Source organism: Hipposideros armiger, unplaced genomic scaffold, assembly GCF_001890085.2.
Source record: "Hipposideros armiger isolate ML-2016 unplaced genomic scaffold, ASM189008v1 scaffold_248, whole genome shotgun sequence".
Taxonomy (NCBI): domain Eukaryota; kingdom Metazoa; phylum Chordata; class Mammalia; order Chiroptera; family Hipposideridae; genus Hipposideros; species Hipposideros armiger.
Window position 1 is genome coordinate 2,133,504 of NW_017731598.1, and position 21,551 is coordinate 2,155,054.

Genomic DNA, 21,551 nt, shown 5'->3' on the forward strand with positions numbered 1-21,551 from the left:
GCGGATCCTTAAAATATTAAAAATAGAATTATCATATGACCCAGCACCTCCACTTCTGGGTCAAAAGAATTGAAAGGAAGGTCTAGAAGCGATGTTTGCACACCCATGTTCATAACAGCATTATTCACAATAGCCAAAAGGTAGAAGCAACTCCAAGTGTTCACTGGAGGATAAATAAACAACACGTGGTATATGCATACAATGGAATATTGTTTAGCCTTAACCAAGGAAATCCTGCCATATGTGGCACTATGGATGAAGCTTAACTACATTATGTTACGTGAAATAAGCCAGTCACAAAAACACCAAATACTATATGACTCCACTTTCTATGAAGTACCTAGAGTAGTCAGACTCACAGAGACAGGAAGTAGAATGGTGGTTGCTAGGAGTTGGGGGGCGGGGTAAATGGGGAGTTATTTAATGGGTATGGAGTTTCGGTTTTACAATATGAAGAATTCTGGAGATTGTTTGCACAATAATGTAAACTTAACACTACCGAACTATAAACGTAAAAGTGGTTAAGATGGTAAATTTTATGTTATGTGGATTTTACCACAATTAAAAAAGTTTTCTTTAATGGTTAAGATGCTAAATGTTATGTTCTGTATATTTTATCAATTGAAAACTTTTTTCCTTAAAAAGGTAGGCAATTTGACTCCTTGTATCAAAGTCTCCAAAAAGTGCAGATGCTTTGATCTAGTAACTCTACTTGGAATTTATCCTAAAAAAAAAAAAAAAATTAACGATGTATGCAAAATTTAGTTTCAAGGATATGTACTGCAGCCTTGTTTATAATGGCAAAAAAAATGGGATTTAACCTACAGGTCCAATAACAGGGAACAAGTTTGCTGAATTACAGTAGATTCTTACAATGAAATGCTATGAAGCCACTTTAAGTAGTAATACAGATGTATACTGGAAAATGGTTCATAAAAATATTAACTTTAAAAAACAGGTTATAAAATATTCTTGTATGAACTTATTTTTGTTTAAAAAACACATGTAAACATGTAGGAAAAAAAGACTGGGGGGATATGCTTCAAAATGTTTACAGAGATCTAAGTTTCCCAAAACACAAAATGGTTATTTACTACATACTAGCAATGCCTATCTCATAGGGTGGTGGTGAAAACTAAATTAGGTGGTATTTATAAAGAACAGAACGTATGGTCTTGGAAAACATTTTCAAGTGATGCTCACAATGACCTCTTACGTAGAGGTTTAACCCTTCCCTAGAATGACAAATGAGAAATCTAATTCAGGGAGAAGAGATTCCTTCCAACACCACTCAGTTAAAAGTGGCCGAGTCCAGACTAGATCCTGGTCTTCTGGCTTCAATACCATCTGTTCTCTCGGCCCAGGCTCCAGATGTCATACCTTACTCTCAGTGACCCATCAGGGGCTCCCAAGTCTCAGGCTTCTGGTTAGTCCATGGTGACTCACCTTTCCCGTGTGTATCTGGTAAGAGTTACAGCTGTCCACTCGAGTACCAGAGCTGGTTTCTCAAATGCACTCCTCAAAGCCCTGTCCACACTCCACACCCCCACTGACTACTCTCTGGGGTGGCCTCCAACAATGGAGGAAAGGGCTGCCAGGAGAAGATATCTGCAGACCACGCCAACTTCTTCCCCTCCAGCCCCATGGTGATTCTGTTTACTATCTTGCTCTGTTTTGTACCCTGAAGTCCAGGAAGGCATTCATTAAAGGCTTGGTGTGCACACAATTACCAAACCTGCCTCCTTCTAAGACCCTCCAATTGCAGCCTCCTCATTCCTCTCCATCCAGAAGCCAGGCTCCTGCTCCATGGACCAGTCTGGGGCCAGGGAAACAGTACCAGAAGTGCTGACCTGTTTCCCCTCAAGGTAAACAGCCCAGATCGCTTTGAGAAGTAAACCCAAATAAACAGCTAGTTCCTACCATACTAGGACTAAAAACCCCCCAAACCAAATCTGTCACTATATCCTGCACTAGGAGTAGTCTGGTGTTCTTCAGTTTTAAAAGTTTTAATAAGTCAAAAAATGTCAGGTGAGAGCAGAATAGCTGAGGTTTGCATAGGCTGAAAGAGAACAGAAAAAGGAAAAAAAAAAGTCTTGCGGGGCGAGGAGAAGAGAATTTGCAGATTGTAATTCTCACGGCTGCTTAATGTTTTTCTACATTTTTACTTTTCAGGGCACTGTCACAATTTAGCATCTTGCTGCAATATTTTGGGTGAACTGGGCCATTTTTCTCCATAGCCAGGCCAATCTTCTATCAGTCAGCCTGCACGGAAGCCTGCTCAGAGCATGGACTGTGGCCTCCCTGGTGCTGGGCTGTGAATGAGACCAAAAAGGGGGTTGGCGAGGCTGAAACACAGGGCAGAATTGGTTTTCAAAGGGCCCATAGCCCATTTATGAGAGACTACAACGAGCCTCAAATTAGGCACCAAGGACTAAGGTCTGTGGAGCTCAGGGCAAGACTCAAAGCTGGAGAAATGGGGGACATTCACCATATCACTATCACACTGAGCATTTCACAGAGAAAAGAAAGCAACACTGGAAAGCCTGAGAGAAGAAAGACTTTCGCCATGGAACAGCCCTGAGAGGTGGATGATGGCACCAGGGCTTTTGGGAATGAATTGGGAAAGGTTTGAGGTGTCAAAAGTGCAGGCCCTAAAGCATCCTGCATATTCATCAAAGTTGGGATATCCCTCAGGGCTTAGACCAACAGCAAAGAGGAGAGCGTTGTCACCCTGGGTCCACCAAGGTTTAGATTCAGAGTCTTGGGCCCAAAGACCTCTGTTCCAGGAAGAGCACACATGGTGTTGACCAATAGGTGGGCCGGATTTTAGGGGAAACGAGTTGTGCCACATCAGTCATGGTGGGGCTGCCTGAGGCCAAAGTTCTAGAACACCAGCATAAAGGGATACCCTGAGTCTTACTGCCGGGCTACCCATACGCCCTCATTTCCTACAGGTACCCACTCTTAGCTCCAAGAAAGTGTGATTACACCCCTCCTCCAAGCAACCCACCTCCACTTCCTTTTGGACTTTACCTGAAAATACCTCTCCCACTCCTCTGCAGACGATTGCTCCTAAAGTTCAGGCTCACCTCCCAGCTCACCCGGGAAGGCTCCACAACTAGGTGGGTCTCACTCACTTTCCATTCTGGAACAGAATGGTCCAACCAAACAAGCACTCCTTAGGTATCAAGGATAAGCCCAAAAGCCAGAGTCAATTCCGGACCCAGTCACTGCTGGGATAACCTGAGGTGAGTCCATTCTGCCTGAGCTCTGGGGTTTTGCCCTCTGAACCTTTCACTTACTTTGGTAAGAGCATCCTGACTTTCCTTTGAGGAACAATTTCTCCAACTCGGTCCACAAGATTCAGGTGGGCAATCCCACCCCTGGCACCAACCTAGCAACCTAGGGGCTGGTCACTGTAACTGGTTCCAGGGTGGGCATAAGACCATGCCAGGTCAATGAGAATGGTCCCCCAAGGCCCTCTCTTTCTGAGGTTGCGAGAGCTATGTTTGCAGGACCACGTAAACCTGGAGCTGCTGAGAAAGACCTCAATACATGGAGCCCCTCATCCAGCTATGCCTGATGCCACCTATCCCAACAACTTGCTAGTCACACGGGCTCAGAAATGTCCAGTCCCTCCCCCTTTTGGTTGTTGCTTTTCCAGCTAGTTGGGAGTTGCATTTTTGTCATTACAACCATAAGTGTGGTTATACAGACACTGATTCCAGAAGCATGATGTCAGAGGGGACAATTCCTGAAGTCATAGGACCAGCTGAATGGAGGTCGGGTGTAGGAGTGAGGAGTTTGCCATCTCCCAGCTAAGAAACTGGAATTCCACATATATAGCAGCAGTAGCACCAGTCAAAATGCAGCCTTTTTGTCTTGAGGTAAGACCTCAACTGATTTGAACTCTACTTTCTCACCCATGGAGATGAGACAATGCCAAATGCCCAAAGGCTTATTGCTAGGGAGCTCTAGGGAGCTGCCGAGGATGACAGACCCCACTTCAGTTTTGTCAGGAGTGACAGTCCCATTTGGAAGTGGGTTGCTGAGGAACTGCAGCCCCAGAGGGGACTTCACAAATGCCCCTCTAGGGTGTCAAGGCAGAGCTTTCCATAGAACGGAACTGGGGGCAGCCACGTGGCCGGGGCACCACGGCCAGGAAGCAGGCCAGCTGTCCTGCCCCAGCAGGCCATGGTAATAGGCTTCAGACCAGTCACCTCTGGTGTGTCTGCATATCCTGGTGTTTCCAACAGCAGACTGCACTGACACTATGGCCTATGCATGTAGAGACTGGGCAGAAAACAGTGGCACCATCGATTCTGCCCGAATGCTTAGCTCCATCCTCACAGCAGCTGTTTCTCCTGCAGCCACATCACATCCGCAGCAGGCTTTGCTTACCTGCCTGCCTCCCTCAAGGGAAGGAACCCTATTAACGGTCCACCTCGGTGTCCCTGGTAAGCACTTGCTGATTCAACTGCTAGCAACTTTTACATTCTCCTGTGGGAACTGGGCTGTGGACCTTGAGGGGTGTAACTATGAGAGGACAGTCCCCCTGGCAGGAGGAACATACCTCTCACTGGGGAGATGTGCTGGGCCAAGGTCCAAATGAGGTTGAAGAAGGGCGAGAATGCAGTAGGCTGAACAACCAAGGGAAGGCCCTGGGTGGAGGAGGCACCTGAGCTGTCTGGAAGGAGTGTTAGGGCTACCTGTGTGCGAGGACAGGGGCCCAAGAAAAGGTGAAGGGACAGAACTTTGTAGGCCTCATTTGGCTGAAGCACGGGGCTCCGGGAAGGGAGAAGAGAGAGAAGACACTGGGGGTGCAAAAGAAATGACCACCTGTGCTCCATGGGCTTCGAGTTCAGCGGAGAAACAGGGCTGGCAGCCATGAGCACAAGGAATCAAACGAGCAGGGTTCTGCCAAGGGCTTCATGAGAGTGGGCGGCACTCAGGCCTCCTGGGAAGGACCTTGAAACCAAACTATACTAAACTGTTGTTTAATACAAAGTAAATGGAAGATGTTCCCCCCGAACAAACCGAAACAGTGGTGGGCTGTGCCATCTACCACCTGCACCTGGAGTGGGCTGGGAACATTTCCCTTCCTAGGGCCATCCCCTGGCATAGGACATGCTTGGGCAGGGAGCTGGCAGAAGTCAATGGGGCCACTGCAGCACCTGGGGAATAGGGCAGGAGTGGGGCAGCCTCCCTATTCTGAACCAAGGTGACTGATGTTGACATCTATAAGCATATTTTCTGGACACCTAGCCCACTGACACCCCGGCCCCAGGCTGCTTCTGTACTAAGCAGACCCACGGGACAGTGATACAGGTCTCACGGGGGCTGCAGCTCCTGCTCAGCACTAAAGGGGGCCGGGAGAGGCTCAAGTCCCCTGAAGGCCCAGTTAGGGCCCCCTCTGGGCTACCCTTAGTGTCCAAAGGCACTGTCCCTTCTGGCTGACTGACCCCCAGGCTCTACAGTAAATGCCAGCAACTTCTCTCTCTCTCAGGGCTTCTGCACCTCCTATACCCTTCCTGTCTGCATGAATCCATCTTGGAATTAACTGTAACTGTTCCCCATGACCCTCTGGTGGGCTCCTCTGTTGTAGGCAGGATACAAGCAGGGGAGACCACCACTTGGCCACCAATTGGCGCTCTGGTATATACAGGCAGAGTAACCCAGCAAGCCTCAGTTTCTTCATTCATAGAATGGGCGTAACAACCACCTCCCACCTTACAGAGATGAACTGAAGGTGACTTTGCCAGTCAACAAATACTTATCAAACAAGAGTTCCAGGGCAGTGTTTCTCGAGTTGGAATGTGCATACATATCACTGGGGAATGCAGGTGCTACGCAGGTTCTGATTCGCTACATCAGGGGAGGGGCCTGAGGGTCTGCCTTTCTGTCAAGCTCCCGCCCGGGCGGTTCACATGCGATAATGCTACCTCCCCTCCCCAGTCAGAACTTCCGGTTCCAGAGCGAAGGGTCCACACCTCATGTTTCTGGGTGTACCACGGAAGTCAAGTACACCAGAGGGGCTCAGGGATTGGTACTTGGGGAATGAAGGACTGAACAGGGGGTTCAGATAGGCAGGGGAAGGGCCCTCAGCTCTGCCCAGGGCCAGCGGATGACTTGGGAGCAGCTGGCCACAGGACAGGCCCATTACTGAGCGGCAGATAAGTCAACCTGGCTGCCTCTCCGTGGCCAGGAGGAGTTGCAGGCACAACCTGGGAAGAGGCAGTTCTTACTCCAAAGCCAGAGGCTCTGACAGGGCCCAGCCCACTTCCCAGGTGCCACCGTGAGACTGGGCACAGATTGCTCAGACAGGGAAATGACAGGTCTTTCCAAGAAGCTGCTTTAGTTTTCTACCTTAGTGAAAAATCTGTGGTTTTGATACTATTTCTGAACAAACTTGACATGGACAATACCTTTCTTCCCCTTAGAGAAGTTGCAGGGTCATGTACTCCCCTATAGCACACACATATATGTGCGCCATGTTTCTGCATTTCAGGCAACAGAAACCCGAGACTGCTGCAACTGCAGCTCCCAGGTTGGTGTCTAAAGCCCTCCCTGAGAGTCAAGAGGCATCTTCTGGTCTAAACCACATCCCTCCCACTTCAGAGGAAGGCCACGTGCTGTGAGAGAGGCCTCAGAGGGTCACACTGCCAAGTCCCTCTGCTTAAGGCAAAAGTGGGTGAGCTGAATGTGTTTTTATGTCTTTTGGGGGTGGAGGTAGAGAGCCCCAGAACCCACTCCTGTCTCCTCCCACGAGAACAAGAGCTCTACACTGGAGACAACCACATACAAGTCCTGACAGCCTCCAGGCCTGGCCAGCTCAGGATGCCCCAAGATACACTGGCCCATCTTCCTCCCTGCAGCCAGCTGTGACTGAGAACCAAACTCTCTGCTCCACTGGAACCAAATGGAACCACGGAGCAGAGTCTAACACAAAATGGCAAATAAGCTGTGGTATAAGGGCCTGGCTAGGTGGAGTGCTCGGGAGTAGGCAAGGCAGGCTTCTGCAGAGGCCACCTAGAGTTTGACAGAGCCTAAAAATGCAGAGGCTGCCTGGGGGTGGAACATTCTAGTTCAAATATTAGCTAACTGATGTCCCGGGCAAGTTGCTTCACTTTCATTAGCCGTGGTTTCCTTATGTGTAACATGAGGGATTGGCCTAGATCAGTTCTGTGATTCCTCTCAGTCTAGAATTCTGAGTAGCACGACCACGAGTGTTTATGAGCTCACGCTGCCTGGATTCAAATCCTGGCTCGGCCACTTCCTGTGAAATCTGAATGAGCCCGTCCCTCCACCTCTTCAACCGTAACTCCTAGTCTGTGACACGGGAATAAAGAGAATACCCATTCTCTGTGTGGATTCAATGAGGGCACACCTGGCAGAGCAAGGGCTTAATAAGCATCATTATTCCGTGAACGCTGTGGCCTCCTGCTGCCACTGTCCTTTCCATGGACCAAATGTTTGCATCTTCTCCAAGTTCGTATGTTGTAGTCCTAACCCCCAATAGGATGGTATTTGGAGATGATGCCTTTGGGAGGTGATTAGGGTTAGGCGAGGTCATGAGGGTGGGGACTCACGATGAGATTAGTAGCTTTATAAGAAGAGGAAGGCAGGGATTGCCCCATGCACACGTGGAGGAGAGGTCATGTGAGGACACAGTGAGACTGGTGGCCATCTGCAAACCAAGGAGACAGCCCTCACCAGACACTGACCCTACTGGTACCTTGATCTTGAACTTCCCAGCCTCTAGAACTGTGACAAATAAATTCTTGGGGTTAGTCACCCGGACAATGATATTTTGTTACAGTGACCAAGACAACACCCTTGCTCGTAAAGTGTCAGGACCAATGACCAGCCATTCCCACCCCCTACTCTCTGGATGGGGAGACCCACTGTGTACCCCCAAATCCAGGAAAATCAACGTCATGCATACTCTGGAGGTCACGTGCATGGTCTCAAGCACACACAGGTGAATCAGGTGAACCCTCAGCATGCCAAGCAACAGGACACGGAGGACAGGCAGAGAGGAGGCAGGCAAGTGGGAGGCCACGTGCAGTCAGGGAGGGGCGGGGAGCTGGCACAGCCCACGACCGAGGCGCCCATGCCACGGTGCCCGGCTCCTTACCTCCCCTGGAGGACCTCTGACCACCAAGAAGCTGGAGGTGTGCTGGAAAGAGTAGAGAGCAGGAGACAGGGAGCAGTAGGCACCGAGCCAGGTCTACAGGAAAAAAGTGCTGGAAAGGACCCCCAAGGAAGGGTGTTAGGTTCAGGAAGTCCACGGCACAAGTGGTTTCCAAGAGGCCCGAAAGACCCAAACCCCAAGTGAAGATCACCCTCAAGCCTGGCCTGTACCAGGAGCCCAGAGAAGGGGACGAGAGAGCAAAGGGAGAAGAGCTCATAGGCTAGACCATCCAGATGGGCACCTGCCCTCCTGCTGGCTGGCACCAGGTCTGTCTAGAGTGATATTCCCAGCAGATTTCCTGAGATGGCGTGAACAGTCTCTCAATGAGGAAAGGGACCCAGGGACCCAGCAATGGACAAAAAGCCCTCAAGAAGCCCCACCAGCCAGGGACAAGGAGGCTGCGCCCTGCATAGATGTCACAGTGAATCACCTGGGACCCACGGGAGACAGAGGAATGGGGGTGGGGATTCATATTCCAAGGCCGATGTCAGAGTGGAGGTTCCAGTCCTGGCCCCACCTCAAATCTCTGGGTAACTTTGGGCGAGGTACATAGCCTCTCTGGGCCTCAGTTTCCCCATATATAAGATGGGGGAGAACATCCCTATCTATGATGAAAAGAGGGTGACAAATACTCTGCCGATGCCAGACACCAAATCCCCGTAGGGACACATGTATTTCTAGACTTTTCTCTAGGGATTGGTTTGTGCCGGAATAGGGAGATGATCAAACAGTCAAGATTCCTGGGCAGTGGGGCTCCCCAAACCTCACTGCCACTAACAGCCACCCCTCAGACTCTGTGATCCCAGGGCTTGTGGATCCAGAAAGCTCGGGCCTGAAGCATAACATTTGCAGCAGAGCTTTTACTATAATAACATGGAATACCTTCAGGGTCGAGTTCAATGACACTACTCCCCCAGTTGGGCCATCCACAGCACCCCATATCATGAAATTCCAACATCACTGACCCTGTGTGCCTGGGTCTCCACCAGAGTACCCCTCGCCCTGGGAACTGGTTCTCACCTGCCCATCACTGGATCATGGCACCACCTCCCTGGGCCACTCACAGCAGGTGCCTAACAAATACCTGAGGTGTCATAGACTCCTCTACACCATCGAGTATCTGACTTGTAGCCAGTGTCAGCCACCAGCACCAGCCTGACAATGGGATGGTCCATTTTTTTAAGCCTTTCTCAACCTGGTTACACTACTGATTCCTTCTGGTAATGGTAATCCTGTGAGGGCAGGTATTACCTTGTCTTGCAGACTAGTCAACTGAGGCTAAGAAAGGTAAAGAGGTAATTTTCCCAAAGGCACATAGTGGGTAACTAGGGGTCAACAGAGCCAGGGAAAGAACCTGAGTCTTGTGACATCCAGCCTAGTACCTGCCGTCAGCCAGCATGCCCGGTTACCACTGGTCTCCACCCGGCAGGTCAGTGCCTGGGCACAACCAGGGGTGCTGTATCTTGGACATTGGCCCAGCAGGCCCACCCTGAATGCAGCATCTGCTGACCTACAGCTGCAGCCTGCTCCTGGCACACGGGGGGCCTGAGTGTAAGGAGCTGGGCATGAGGGTGGGGAGTCCCAGTTGGCGCCCATACCTACCTTTGATGACAAAGGCCTCTGCCAGCAGCCGCATCCGATACAGGGGTTTGTTCCCCACAGACATGTCATCAATCCCAGCCCGTGCATACATGCTGATGGCGTCTCGGTATGACCCCTCCACGTAATGCAGCTTGCCCAGGATCAGCATGGCCTCACACATGTACTGCGGCTGAAAGGACAAGGACCACATTAGCAGGCATCTGTCCCAAAGTCCCTGTCCCCAACCTCACCAGGTACCCTGGAATGAATACCACCCCCACTGAGCCATGCTCAGAAACCCTCTCCTCCTCCCAGAAGCCTTCCCTGAGCCTCGAGCACATGCCAACGGCTCCCTTCTCTAGCTCTCTTCTCTCCACACCTGCAGCCCATGGCCTACCTGTTGAAATTCTTATTGAAATTTTTATAGGAGTCCCTAATTGTTCCATGAGTGTGTGTCTTAGGCAGCTTATAGACTGGGCTCTGTCTTCTCTCTCCTGCAGCCCCCAGGGGCTTCAGCCCAAGGCTGGCACTACAGGTTGGGATGCAGGTATTTGTTCTCAGCACAAGCGGGGAGTCAGGGACCCATCCAAGTTTTTTGAAGCCTGAAGCTTATAACACCTGAGGAGTCCTCTCTCTATACATATATACACAAGCAAATGAGGTGAAAGGCCTTGGAACGAGCCCATGCAGGTGAGAGGCTCCCACCCACAGCAGCTGGACCTTTGTAGGGAGAATGGCCACATGGGCAGCGCGGGACAGAAGCGGGGAGGAGAGCAAAGGCCTGTGGGGCCTTGTCCTCATCTTATCGGAAGCGGGTGAAAGTGCAGAATCAAGTCCCTGAATCCAAACCTGTTCTCTCTGCCCTACTTTTTCAAGTACTGTTTATGCCCAAATCTTCACCCCATACAAGGACTCTCAGGGCCTCCCTCAGGGTCCCTAGAGGTCTGCATGAGAGTTCTAGCCTTTCACGTGGGCCCAGCCCAGCTCCAAGATCTCCCACCTTCTGAGGCCACTTGCTCTAGCCTGCTGCCTCCATTTCTGTGCCCAGTCAGCCCATCACCCCTTTGGCCAGGCTCTGAGCACTGTCCCGACCACACAGCATCAATTCTGTCCACGGAGCTCCCTGAAGATGGCCCCCACTCCTGGCCTGTCACCAACAGGAAGGTGCTGCCTCTGACTCCTTTCCAGAGTCTGGGGCACATGTGGCCCCAGGGGAAGCCTCCACCACTCCCCACCATCTACTATACTCTCAAAAACCAATTAAGAGAAATGGAGCACAAAACAGCCAAATTCTCCTCCCTCACCAGTTTTTGTAAATACACATGTTGCCTTTGCTCACACAAGCTCCCAATCTGGAAGTCTCCCCTTTCCCTCAAGCTATCCAGATTCTCTTCCATCCTTTGGGGCCTTGCTCAGGCCCACCTCCTCCTGGAAGCCTCCCTGACCACCAGGGAGCTCCCATCTGCTGAATTCCTACGATGCCTCTACCAAGTGAACCCATTCAGCCTCTGCATGCCTGGCCTGTGGACTATTGATTAATTCTCAAAGGCTGAATTTTTCAAGGCATTTGCTAGTCTCCCCAAATAGGCCAGCCACTCCCCCTGGACCAGGGTCCTAGATCACACCCCCCCAGAGGCATGTAGCCTCTGATGAGCAACATCTCTGCTGTTTTCCCCGCTGGTTTCAACACAGGCACGTGTCCACCCTGCTCGGCCTTGTTTTCCCCTTTGCGAGGGCGCGCTCTTAACACCCACGCTCATCGCCCATCACAGCAATGCCAGGAGCATTCATAGTGCAAAGGCCAGAAAAGAACTTTGAACTTTTCTTTAGAAAAAAGCTAGGGCATGAGTAATTGTTATTATTATTCTGTTCTACCGTAAATGGGGAAAAGGGCAGCAAACTCAGAAGGACAAGTTTCAGGACGTGATGACAGGGTGGGGCTCAGTGGTTCCTGGTGGACCAATGACAGTTTACAACAGAGCTTCCACCAAGCTGGGGGGAAATTAAGGACAACGTGCTAAATGTCTCATAAAGCTAAATTTATACTATTTGAAAAGCTGCCCTTAGTTCCGAAAGCATATGCGTCTTGTTTTTTGGTGTTAAGATATATTTTCTTTTATGGAATGATGGCAATAGAAGACAGTGCAGTTTTGCTGGGGTTTTGTTTGTTTGTTTGTTTGTTTGTTTGTTTGTTTGTTTGTTTTTAATGTCTGTCCACGCATTTGGCAGAATTAAAAGTTGGCTACACTCTGTGGGACCCATGCATTTGAATTTGAAATGTTCTTGGTCTGTTAATCCAACAGTCTAGGGAACCACAGAGCCCTGGCCCAGTGGGAGGATGCTATGCAGGATGTCACTCAGTCTGGGGAATAATCCCTGTGCTGTGTGGAGCAGGCCTGTCACCTCGTCTTTGTACCTCATTGTCTCTGTCAATAAATAGGGAAGAGTGAACATATGTGGATGCCAGGTAAGAGGAGAGAGCAGATGAGTAAATACTTCAGAGGCAAAATGGGACCTATAAAAGCAGGAGAGTCATCATCACCACTAACATTAGCCCAAGTTCCTCTGTCATTATTGTGTCTCCACTCCAGGACTTAGGGAGACACCACTAACAAGTGGCAAAGAGAACGAGAACTTGGGATGTGGAGACAAACAGGCCTGTGTTTAAGTCCTGCACCTGCGACTGTGGTCCTTGGCTAAGTGACTAACCTCTCCTGGGTCTCAGCTTCTTCACCTGGGAAATGTGGACACTAGGAAATACCACTGAGAAGATTACGGCAAGGCACCCATGAGATGGCGCAATGCCTGGCGCTCAGTGGAGAACAAGTTATGACAAATGGTTCATTTGCACTGACCTCCACAGGACAGAGCTGGACAGGATCTTAGAGCTCACTGACAGTAGGTTTCCAACTACCCCGATGTGCCTCAGGACCCAACTCTCCACTTTCCTCCTCAACCCATCAGAGAGCTCCTCAGGATATATGGGAATCTACCTGGGATTTCCTCTGCGGCCAAGAAAAATCACCCCCAGCCGCAAGATTACCCCCTGGCCTTTGGGGTAAGACAGAATCCCATGCACAGTTTAATGGTTTATTCTGCCTGATCGACATCAAGTTTTTGGCTTTGGCCTGGATAGCAGGGAATTTTTCAGTATTATTGGTGCCTGTATATGTCTTTGATGAATAAAGCATGATCAAATTTATACTTAATAAATGTGATGTGGTAGACAAAACAGTTTTCACAACAATATATGTAGATACTATTCAGCCAATACAAAGAATGAGGCATTGGCATGGAGAAAGCTCCAAGGGACAGTTCTTGTGCAAAAGGGCTCCTTGTCCAACATGTATCCTATGACTCTAATAAAAGTTTCATATGTGTGTATGTGTGTTTCTTAATACAGAGAGAAAGGAGTATGGGACACACACCAAATGGTGACCAGTGCTCAACTCTGGGGATGGGAATGGGGTGAGGGTGGCAAACAAAGACTTTTATTTATTAGTCAAATTACTTGCTTATGTAGTGAATCTTTCACAATAAGCTGGAGTCATTTTTATTTTAAAAACAATTAAAAAATATTTAACGGAGTCTACTGGAAAGAAAAAAATTAAAAGGGGTCATAGTGGAAAAGGTGGAGACCCACCAATCAAGTCCAACCCTTTTGATGGCAGATGAGGAACTGGAGGGCCCAAGAGGTCAGGGGACATGCTCAGGGTCAAGCAGCTATTTTAATCTGATGTAAAATCTCCTAGAGCTACAATAATCCCTGTTGAGGAGTCTCAAGGCAATAACCTTAACACTTCCAGTACGCGCTCCCCACGCTGCTTACAGAAAACGCTGGATGCTTCTTGGTCTGGTGTTCTAGTCCCTATTCTCTGGCTCCAGTGTATTTTTATAACCTAATTACCCACCGTTCCCTTTTGTTCTTACTAATTGACATATTTTAATGAACTTCTTATAAGAGGAATCCTTTCTTAGATGACATACTGCTTCCTTAGCTTGGAATGCTCTGTCCTACCTCTGTGTGTCCATATTCCTCCCCCTTCAAGGTCCAGCCCTCCCCCATGAGTCTAATTCTAGTACTACCATCCCCCTGAGTTGACTTCTACCTCACCCCAGGGAGTGTCCCCCTCGGACTTGCCTACACATGTACACCATGTCAGTGGCATGGGACACAGTCCACAATGGACAATCGGATGATAGGACTTATCTTCCCAGTAGGCCTGCAACCTCCCAGAGGACAGGGTCCATGCTGTACTCATCTTTATTGCCCTCAAAGTACACAACACAATGCTTTGCGCATACTAGGTGGCAATCAAATGTGTAGGTCAAAAAATAGATGACCTTGGAACATGTCTTAAAAAAATCACATCTTCTTTGGGTCTCTAGTGACATAACAAATACCTCAACTAGAGCTCAGGATACACTGCAATTTAGAACAGTCTCAAACTTTCATGTGCACAAAAATCACCCAGAGAGCTTGTTAATTCTTAACCAGCTCCTAGCTGATGCTCATTCTATGGGTGGGTGGACCACACTTTGAGCAGTAAAAGGCTAGAGAAAGCTCTGACTCTTCTTCCCTCTATACCTCCCCTCTGTGCCGTGCACACAGTAGGTGCTCAATAAATGCACACAGCCTTAAACTGGCTTGTCATATTATTGAGCTCCTGTCACTGGCCCACTCTGCATGTTTGCCTATTTCCAACTAGATCTTGGGCTCACTGAGGTTTTATTTCTCTGAGATGCCCAAAGAGGACCAGGCGCATACAAGTGGTATCTAATAGAAATATAACTTAAGCCATATAAATTAAGCCACGTGTGTAATTTATATTTTCTAGTAAAATTTGCTAGTCACGTTAAAAAAGGTAACAATAGGTAAAGTTCATTTTAATAACATTGTATTTAACCCCATTTATCTAAAATGTTATCATTTGAACATGTTATCCATGTAAAGAATTAATGATCTTTTCCATTCTTTGTGTAAGTCTTTGAAATTCAGTGTGTGTTTTACACTTACAGCGCGTCTCAGTTTGGACTAGCCACATTTCAAGCGCACATGTGGCTAGTGGCTACTGTGCTGAGCAGCGCAAGGCCAGCCCTTAAGAGACACTTGCTGCTCAGGTGACTGAATGACCCAAGGAGGGCTTGACAAAAGATAGGAGGCATGAGAGAGAGGAGTGGGCACCAGGCTTGAGGGGCTGACAACTTACCGACAGCTTTCCGTGGTTAAGGATACTGCTTAGATAGTTTCTGGCTTCATTCATCTTAGGTTCATTCTTCTCCAGCCAAGGGATGGAGTCTTTTATCCTAGCATTATTCTTCTTTAAACACTGCTCCAGGAGGGCCTCAGCCAGGAGTAATTTTCCAAAGTCATCTGAAAAACAGGGCAGTGATCCCCTGAACATGGCAGATATGGAGACAGGCACATGTCCCCTTTACCCCCCCCCCCTCCCACCCCAGCTCATGAATGGCCTAGGTCCAAGAAAATAAAAAAGACACTGTTTCCATAAATTTAAACAGCCTTTAAAGAAAAAACGCAGGCATTCTATCACGGCACAAGCATAAATCACCCCCTTTTGGTTTATTTTCTGTAGTTTAGTGGTTGGGGAGGCAGAGTTCCCAGACTTGGGATAAATTCCCAGAATTTCAGAATTTAAAATAAGGGACAAAGTCACACGCATGCTCCACCGTGGGTAATAAATAAGTTCTTAAACCAAGAAGGAATTCCTCCCAAATGATTGAAGAGGAAAAATATATGAGGTGGTTTAATAATGTATTTTCACATGCTCCTAATTTCCATGTAACTATAATTGCACTTCTCCAATTTCAAGGTATTTGAACATACCAGGGATAACCTAGCAACCAAAGTGAAGAATTAAAACGGGAAGCAGATTTTCTTGTGTTGCAAGGCAAATCCTGAACAGGTTTTAGTACTGCTGGCACTTTCTGGAGTTCTCTCACATGTTAGCTTATCTGCAGACCTCACCACCTGGCAGGTGAATTTATACTTCTTGATTTAATTTGCTAGCTTCCCCACTGCACTGAAAACTGCAGTCTTGTGACCACCATAGTCCTGCTACCTATAGCAAAGGAGCTGGGTGTTCAGTGTGCAGGGCTTAAGGTCAAATCTGCTTTAATGGCCTCAAGTGGCTGTGCTCCGTGTGACTGGCTCATTGCCCCTCCTCTGTAGCCAGAGTGAGGACAAGACCCACCACTCAATACAGGCACCCAATACAAAGCTGCCAAGTGAATCAGATCCTCTCCACTACCCCAGAGGAGCCATGGGGCTCAGGGAGTTACGTGCCTCTAAAATGTCTCCAAAATGTGTGCTTGGTCCCATCTCTTCACAGAGCTCTTTCTGCTGCCAGGATGGTGTTCTCAGATCTACCTGGGGATGACACTCACTCCTCTCAGGGTGACCTCAGTTTGCTCACAACTCAAAGCCACTGGCCCCAAATTGTGTGCCTCAAGAAGATTCTCCCTCCATAAGGGAGGTGTCATGCGGAGAGCATCCCGAAAGCCGAGATCCCAGAGGACAGTCACAGGAGATTTTCCCTCTGAGGACGTCACAGCCTGTTGGTGGGTCCTTTACTACCTCGTGATTTCTAAAATTAACATTTGGAGGAAATGGCCAAAAAAGTACCTGGTTCAAATGAACATCCATTGTTGGTGGAGTATTAATAAAAGTTGGTAGAACCTCTAGAAGGGGCAATTTGGCAACATATATAAAAATTATCTTTGTACATTTCCATTGTTTCAGGAATTCCACCGCTACAGATGTCCTTACACTTCTGTAAAGTGACCTACATATAAGGTCATTCCTACTGCGTTATTTATAATAGCAGAAAATCAGAGACAACCTTCATGTCATCAACAGGAGGTTGATTAAAGCATGGTATGTCGACCCCATGCTGCCAGAAAATGGAAGCTCTGTTTGTACTATTATGGAATGAACTCCAAGATAAACGGGTAAGAAAGTAGAGTGCACACAGTGCATGTAATGGGCCGCTGTGTGTTTATGCATAAAAATACGCACAAGGATACACAAATGTCTGGTAACCTTTCCGGCTTACAGGGAAAGAGGGCAGAGATGGAGGGAGGCTTTCACTCTACTTCTGGGTACCTGGGAAGGTTGACTCATGTGAATATATTAGTCAAAAATAAGTTTAAATCAACCCGGGAATGAAAGGCACTCTTCTACATTTCCAAATCTCAGCCAGGTGGAGGGGTGGACAACTTAGCAGTGGGTGTCTGAGCAGCAGTCCTGGTCAGTGGGCCTCCCGCTAAATTGCTCTCCCCTCTCACCTATTTTGCCTCTGTAAAAACAGGGGTGGGGTTAGAAACCAGCTCCTCCCCCGCGATCCGCCCAATACACCAGCACGCAGCACAACTCCCCACCCCATTCCGAGCACAAAGCCAACCGGCCACCAGGCCCCGCCTCCGTCACCCAACTGCTCGATACAGAGCTCCTCGCGGCTCATTGGCTCCATTCCTTTCATGCCAAGAGAAACCAGCTTCCTTCCAAGCAACCCTCAATCTTGAAATACTCCCCAGGGCACTCACAACTCCTCAAAATAATGGGAGTGTCCTCTTGAACGCTTGCTGCTCAAAGTGTGGTCAGTGGAGTCGGGGAGGTCTATGAGTGAGACCCAATCCCAGGAGGTTAAGTGCAGAAATTTTAGAGTACACATTCACGAAGGTTGGTAATAACGTGTCAGAATGACTTTGAATCTGTTGAATCGAATAATAAAAAATTGGGCAGGGGGTGTAAAAGTTGGTGTACTTTACAAAAGTATCCGAGCACAGCAGCTTGGAAATTTAGAAACATAAAACTGATACGTCACCACAGATCCTTGAAGAGGCACTGCTCTAAACCACAAGAGTGCCTTTTAATGAGAAAGGGGGACTAATATTTGTTGAGGGCTTACTGACTGCCAGTATTTTATTATATAGATCAATTCATCAGCACAGCCCTAAAAAGTAGATATTCCCATTTTTATAGATGGTAATAAAGATATGCAATATTGTTATGGTCACAGTCCATAACAATAATATAACACAGTCAAAGAATAGTCTATCTCCCATACAGAACAAAGCTTCTGGAAATGAACAGTCTAAGAGCTGTAAACAGTAGGTTAAAAGCTAATAGTAATTCCAGGGGCAGGGATAATGATTGTTTTCACTGTCATACTTATGAGTTAAGACTATTTTGTAAACGAATACTTCAAGCCCTTCTCCAGAGCCTTTTGCCCTCTCTTCCACCCCCACTCAGCCTCTCTGTTTTGTTTAGCAGACACAGTAGGTGTTGGGAATTTAGTTTCTTTTCTTCCTTGCCCAGTTTTTCTCCCTGTGCTATTCTTTCTCTTCCTTTCCCCTTTTCTTTCCATCTCACTATTCTAAACTGGCCAATCTATGGAAATGAAGGCTATTTTGGAATTAAAAGTCCTAGATTTTCAGTTGCTGAATAAGTATCCAGGTGGATAGAGGCTTTCCTGTCCTCTAAAGATAAAACAAATTGCTTTTCATCATCTTGTTGTCCAAAACCTACTCCCTACCCAGTTTGGGTCAAGTGTTCCAGCTCTTCCCCTCCCAGGAGCATTAGGAAGGCCTTCCTGACAGTGAGACAGACCTTGGGAGCCTGGGTACTGATTTTGGCCGCCCCGCCCAGCCCCCTGCTCTTGACAGAGACCCAAATGAGGCCACCAGTTAGTCGCCACCCAGTCACCCCACTCCATTTGTTTTGAAGGCCTCTGGCCTCTAGTTTCCTCTCTAGGCCTTTCTCAGGGTGCCGGGTCCCAGAGACCCATTGATTTCAAGGACACCTACCTGCCTCCTCCCCGGAACCCACATTTGCAGGATGGTGCTCCCCTTTCCACAACCTGCCAATTCGCTGTCCAGAAACCTGAGTCCAGCAAGCAAGCCTGGTGCTCAGACCAGGCCCTTCCTCACTTGGTCAAATGGGGACACAGTGCTCTCCGCAGCTGCTCACCTCACAGGACTGCAGAGGGGCTGGGATCTTCCAATCTTAGAGGAGGAAGAGGCCGAAACTGGTGGGAGGCCACATGCCTCAAACACCGCCTCTAACTTCAACTGAAGAACCACTCAAAACAATTTCCAGTTTTTTAAAAAAAACATTCAGTTAAAAGAACAACATTTAGTTAAAAAAAAAAATGCAGATCAGGAGAGACTCAAGGTGGCCAGAGAGAAGGGCAGAGGTGACATAGCAAATATAGTAAAAGAATATCAGAATCTGGTAGGTGAGTATACAGGTATTCATTGTCAAATTCTTTAAATTTTGCTGGATATTTGAAATTTTCATAATAAAATAATAAAATGGGGGAGCATACTAAATGCAATGTGTGGCCTTATTTGCACCCTGATTTGAACAAACGAACTGTAAAATGTAGTTAGATTTTTGGAGGGTGTGTTAATGGTATGGCAGTGCTAGTTTTCAAGAGTTCTTATTTAATAATACATACTGAAATATTGCAGTGCGAGGGAGAGATGGGGGAGAAATAGGTCAAATAAGATTGTTCATAAGTTTATAATCACTGATGCTGATGATGGATACATGAGATTCATTCTTCTCTCCACTTTTATGATGTTTTGAAATTTTTCCATAATAAAGTTTTCTTTAACCACTAGGATGGGCTCTTTGTTTTATATGAACAAAACCCCATCACAGCCAACCACCTTTGGGGTTCCCCTGCTCCATCCTGACCAAATCTAAACCGGATGTCAGTTTGAAAGAAAATGTACAAACAGTAGCAACCACCTTCCCCCTGGGCAGGTGGTGGAGAGCAGCCTCCCGGACAGGAAAAGGGGGTAGGGGCCTCTTCTGCAGGAGCATCTGGTGACCCTTCACTCCCACCAGACCAGAAAGAGGCCACCCAGCTGGGTCCTCCCCTCCTACTCCCTGCAGTGAAATTCATACTCTGGGGTTTTTAGTTTCTGTAGGAAACCCCAGAGATACAGCAGGGCCTCAGGGCCTCAGTCTGTAAAATGGGGTTCAACTGGGGTTTAGCTTCTCCTTCAGCGTCTTCTGCCCCTCTCCCAAATTATGTAACGATTGACGCTTCCAGACACTTAAGTCTACCAGGCCGGGTGGGACTTTAAGAATCCCCCTCCTGAGCTGCAGGGGAGGTTCAGTGCCAACTCTCACCCCAAAACAGGCTCTCAATTCCTTGAGTGATCATGAAAACTGGAGAATCAAAATAGTAGATAATCCAAAAAACTGCTCCATGCATAGGCTTTGGGAGTCATTTGTTTTCCTTGCATATACATGTGTGCATTTTGGGGTAGTGTATCTGGATTTAACAGTGAGCAAACAATTACTCACAGAAATAAACCCAAAAGTTGGCAAGAGAGACCCTACTACCCCTCAGTCTCCCTTGTGCTGGTCAGTTCGCACAGTGAAGCCAGGACAGACTCCATGACCCCCACTCTGTCACTAGCAGACTTGGTGGCAGGGACTCAGGCTTGGGTACAGGCTCTGCCACATACACATTATGTGACTTCTCTGTGCCTTGGTGTTCCTATGCTTAAAATGGGGACAATAATTTGCCCTCCCCACAAGGCTATTTACAAAAATTAAAAGATATATATAGAGAAAGCATTTTATATCATTATCATACTATTTATAAACTACGCCATAAGCAGTGTTTCCCAATAATACTTCATAGAATGTGGTAAGGTAATAACTTTGAAAAATGTAATATTTATACTCTAACCTTGGCTTGTACATTATATGCAGATGAGTATATGAAAGGTTCTGAGAAGTCCTGCAGTTTAAAAAAGTCTGTTTAGTGATAATTAATCCATTAAGTTCAATTTCTTAACTTTTTTGGCTCCTTAAACCCTTTCTTCATGGGATACCAACTAATTAACTACTCAACATCCTTGAGACCATTAAAGAACAGCTTAGGAAATATAGCCTTGAATGGACTCGAGGAGGCCCAGTTCCTGTCTTGGTCCAGCATATTCCTCTGTGGTGCCAACTTGACTCAGATTCCCACACCTCTGCCAGGACCCAATGCCCGCTGTGTGGGTCAGTTCCCATTCTTACCCTAACCAGTCTCACCCCACATAGAGGACAGAGGGGAGCCTGCAATTTATCTCTTCAGCCCTGAAGAGGGGAGGCTCACCAGCTTCTCCCGTATATACACCAGCTCTGGCCACTACCCCTCACTGCCACGCTCAGACCTACCTCAAAGGCTCAACCGGACTGTCCGTCCCTGCCATCTACTGCCCCTCACTGTTCTAGCCTTCCTCCTCATTGGGCACACACGCTCTGCCCTTCTCAACACCAGTTATAGGTCAGTACACATTCTGCTACTTCCGGAAACACTCTGCCCTTCCTCTGAGTTCCACAGTCTAACACACACTTGCTCTCTGATCCCCTCCCTACCTCCCAATCCATTCTGGCAACGCTTCAAGCTCGGACTTGGTGCTATATATCTTTGAGAGGTCAGAGCAGTACAAGCAGTTAAAAGGATGTACTCAGAAACCTGGGTTCAAATCCCGATTCCACTGCTTGTCGGCTGGATGATCAAGTTACTTAAGGTCTCTGTGCCTCAGTGTCTTTATAAGTGAGGTAAACAAGAGTGCCTGCTTTAGGGGGTTGTTGGGAGGAATTAATAAGTTGATTAAAGTGCTTAGGACAATGTCTGATACACAGTGAATGCTAGATAAGTGTTAGCTATTACTAGTATTATCTTTCCTTCTCCCCCCACAGAACCTTCCACAGGCAGTCTTTTAAAACTCTTTGTATTTATTT

The 21,551-nt window shown here is 47.7% G+C and overlaps 1 protein-coding gene across 3 annotated transcripts in view; it reads right to left on the reverse strand.

Moving 5' to 3' along the window:
- The window catches only part of TTC7A (tetratricopeptide repeat domain 7A), a 129,791-nt gene that overhangs the window by 106,811 nt on the left and 1,429 nt on the right, over positions 1–21,551 (reverse strand). The window contains exons 1-3 of one of the 3 annotated variants that reach the window (XM_019655864.1): positions 20,982–21,041; positions 14,986–15,149; positions 9,797–9,965 (exon numbers count right to left, since the gene is read on the reverse strand). In XM_019655864.1, coding sequence (XP_019511409.1) covers positions 9,797–9,965; positions 14,986–15,039 — 223 coding nt within the window. In that variant the 5' untranslated portion in view covers positions 15,040–15,149; positions 20,982–21,041. Of the gene's footprint in view, positions 1–8,137; positions 8,239–9,796; positions 9,966–14,985; positions 15,150–20,981; positions 21,042–21,551 lie in introns of those variants that run through there. The other 2 variants (XM_019655863.1, XM_019655865.1) reach the window with 2 other exon arrangements.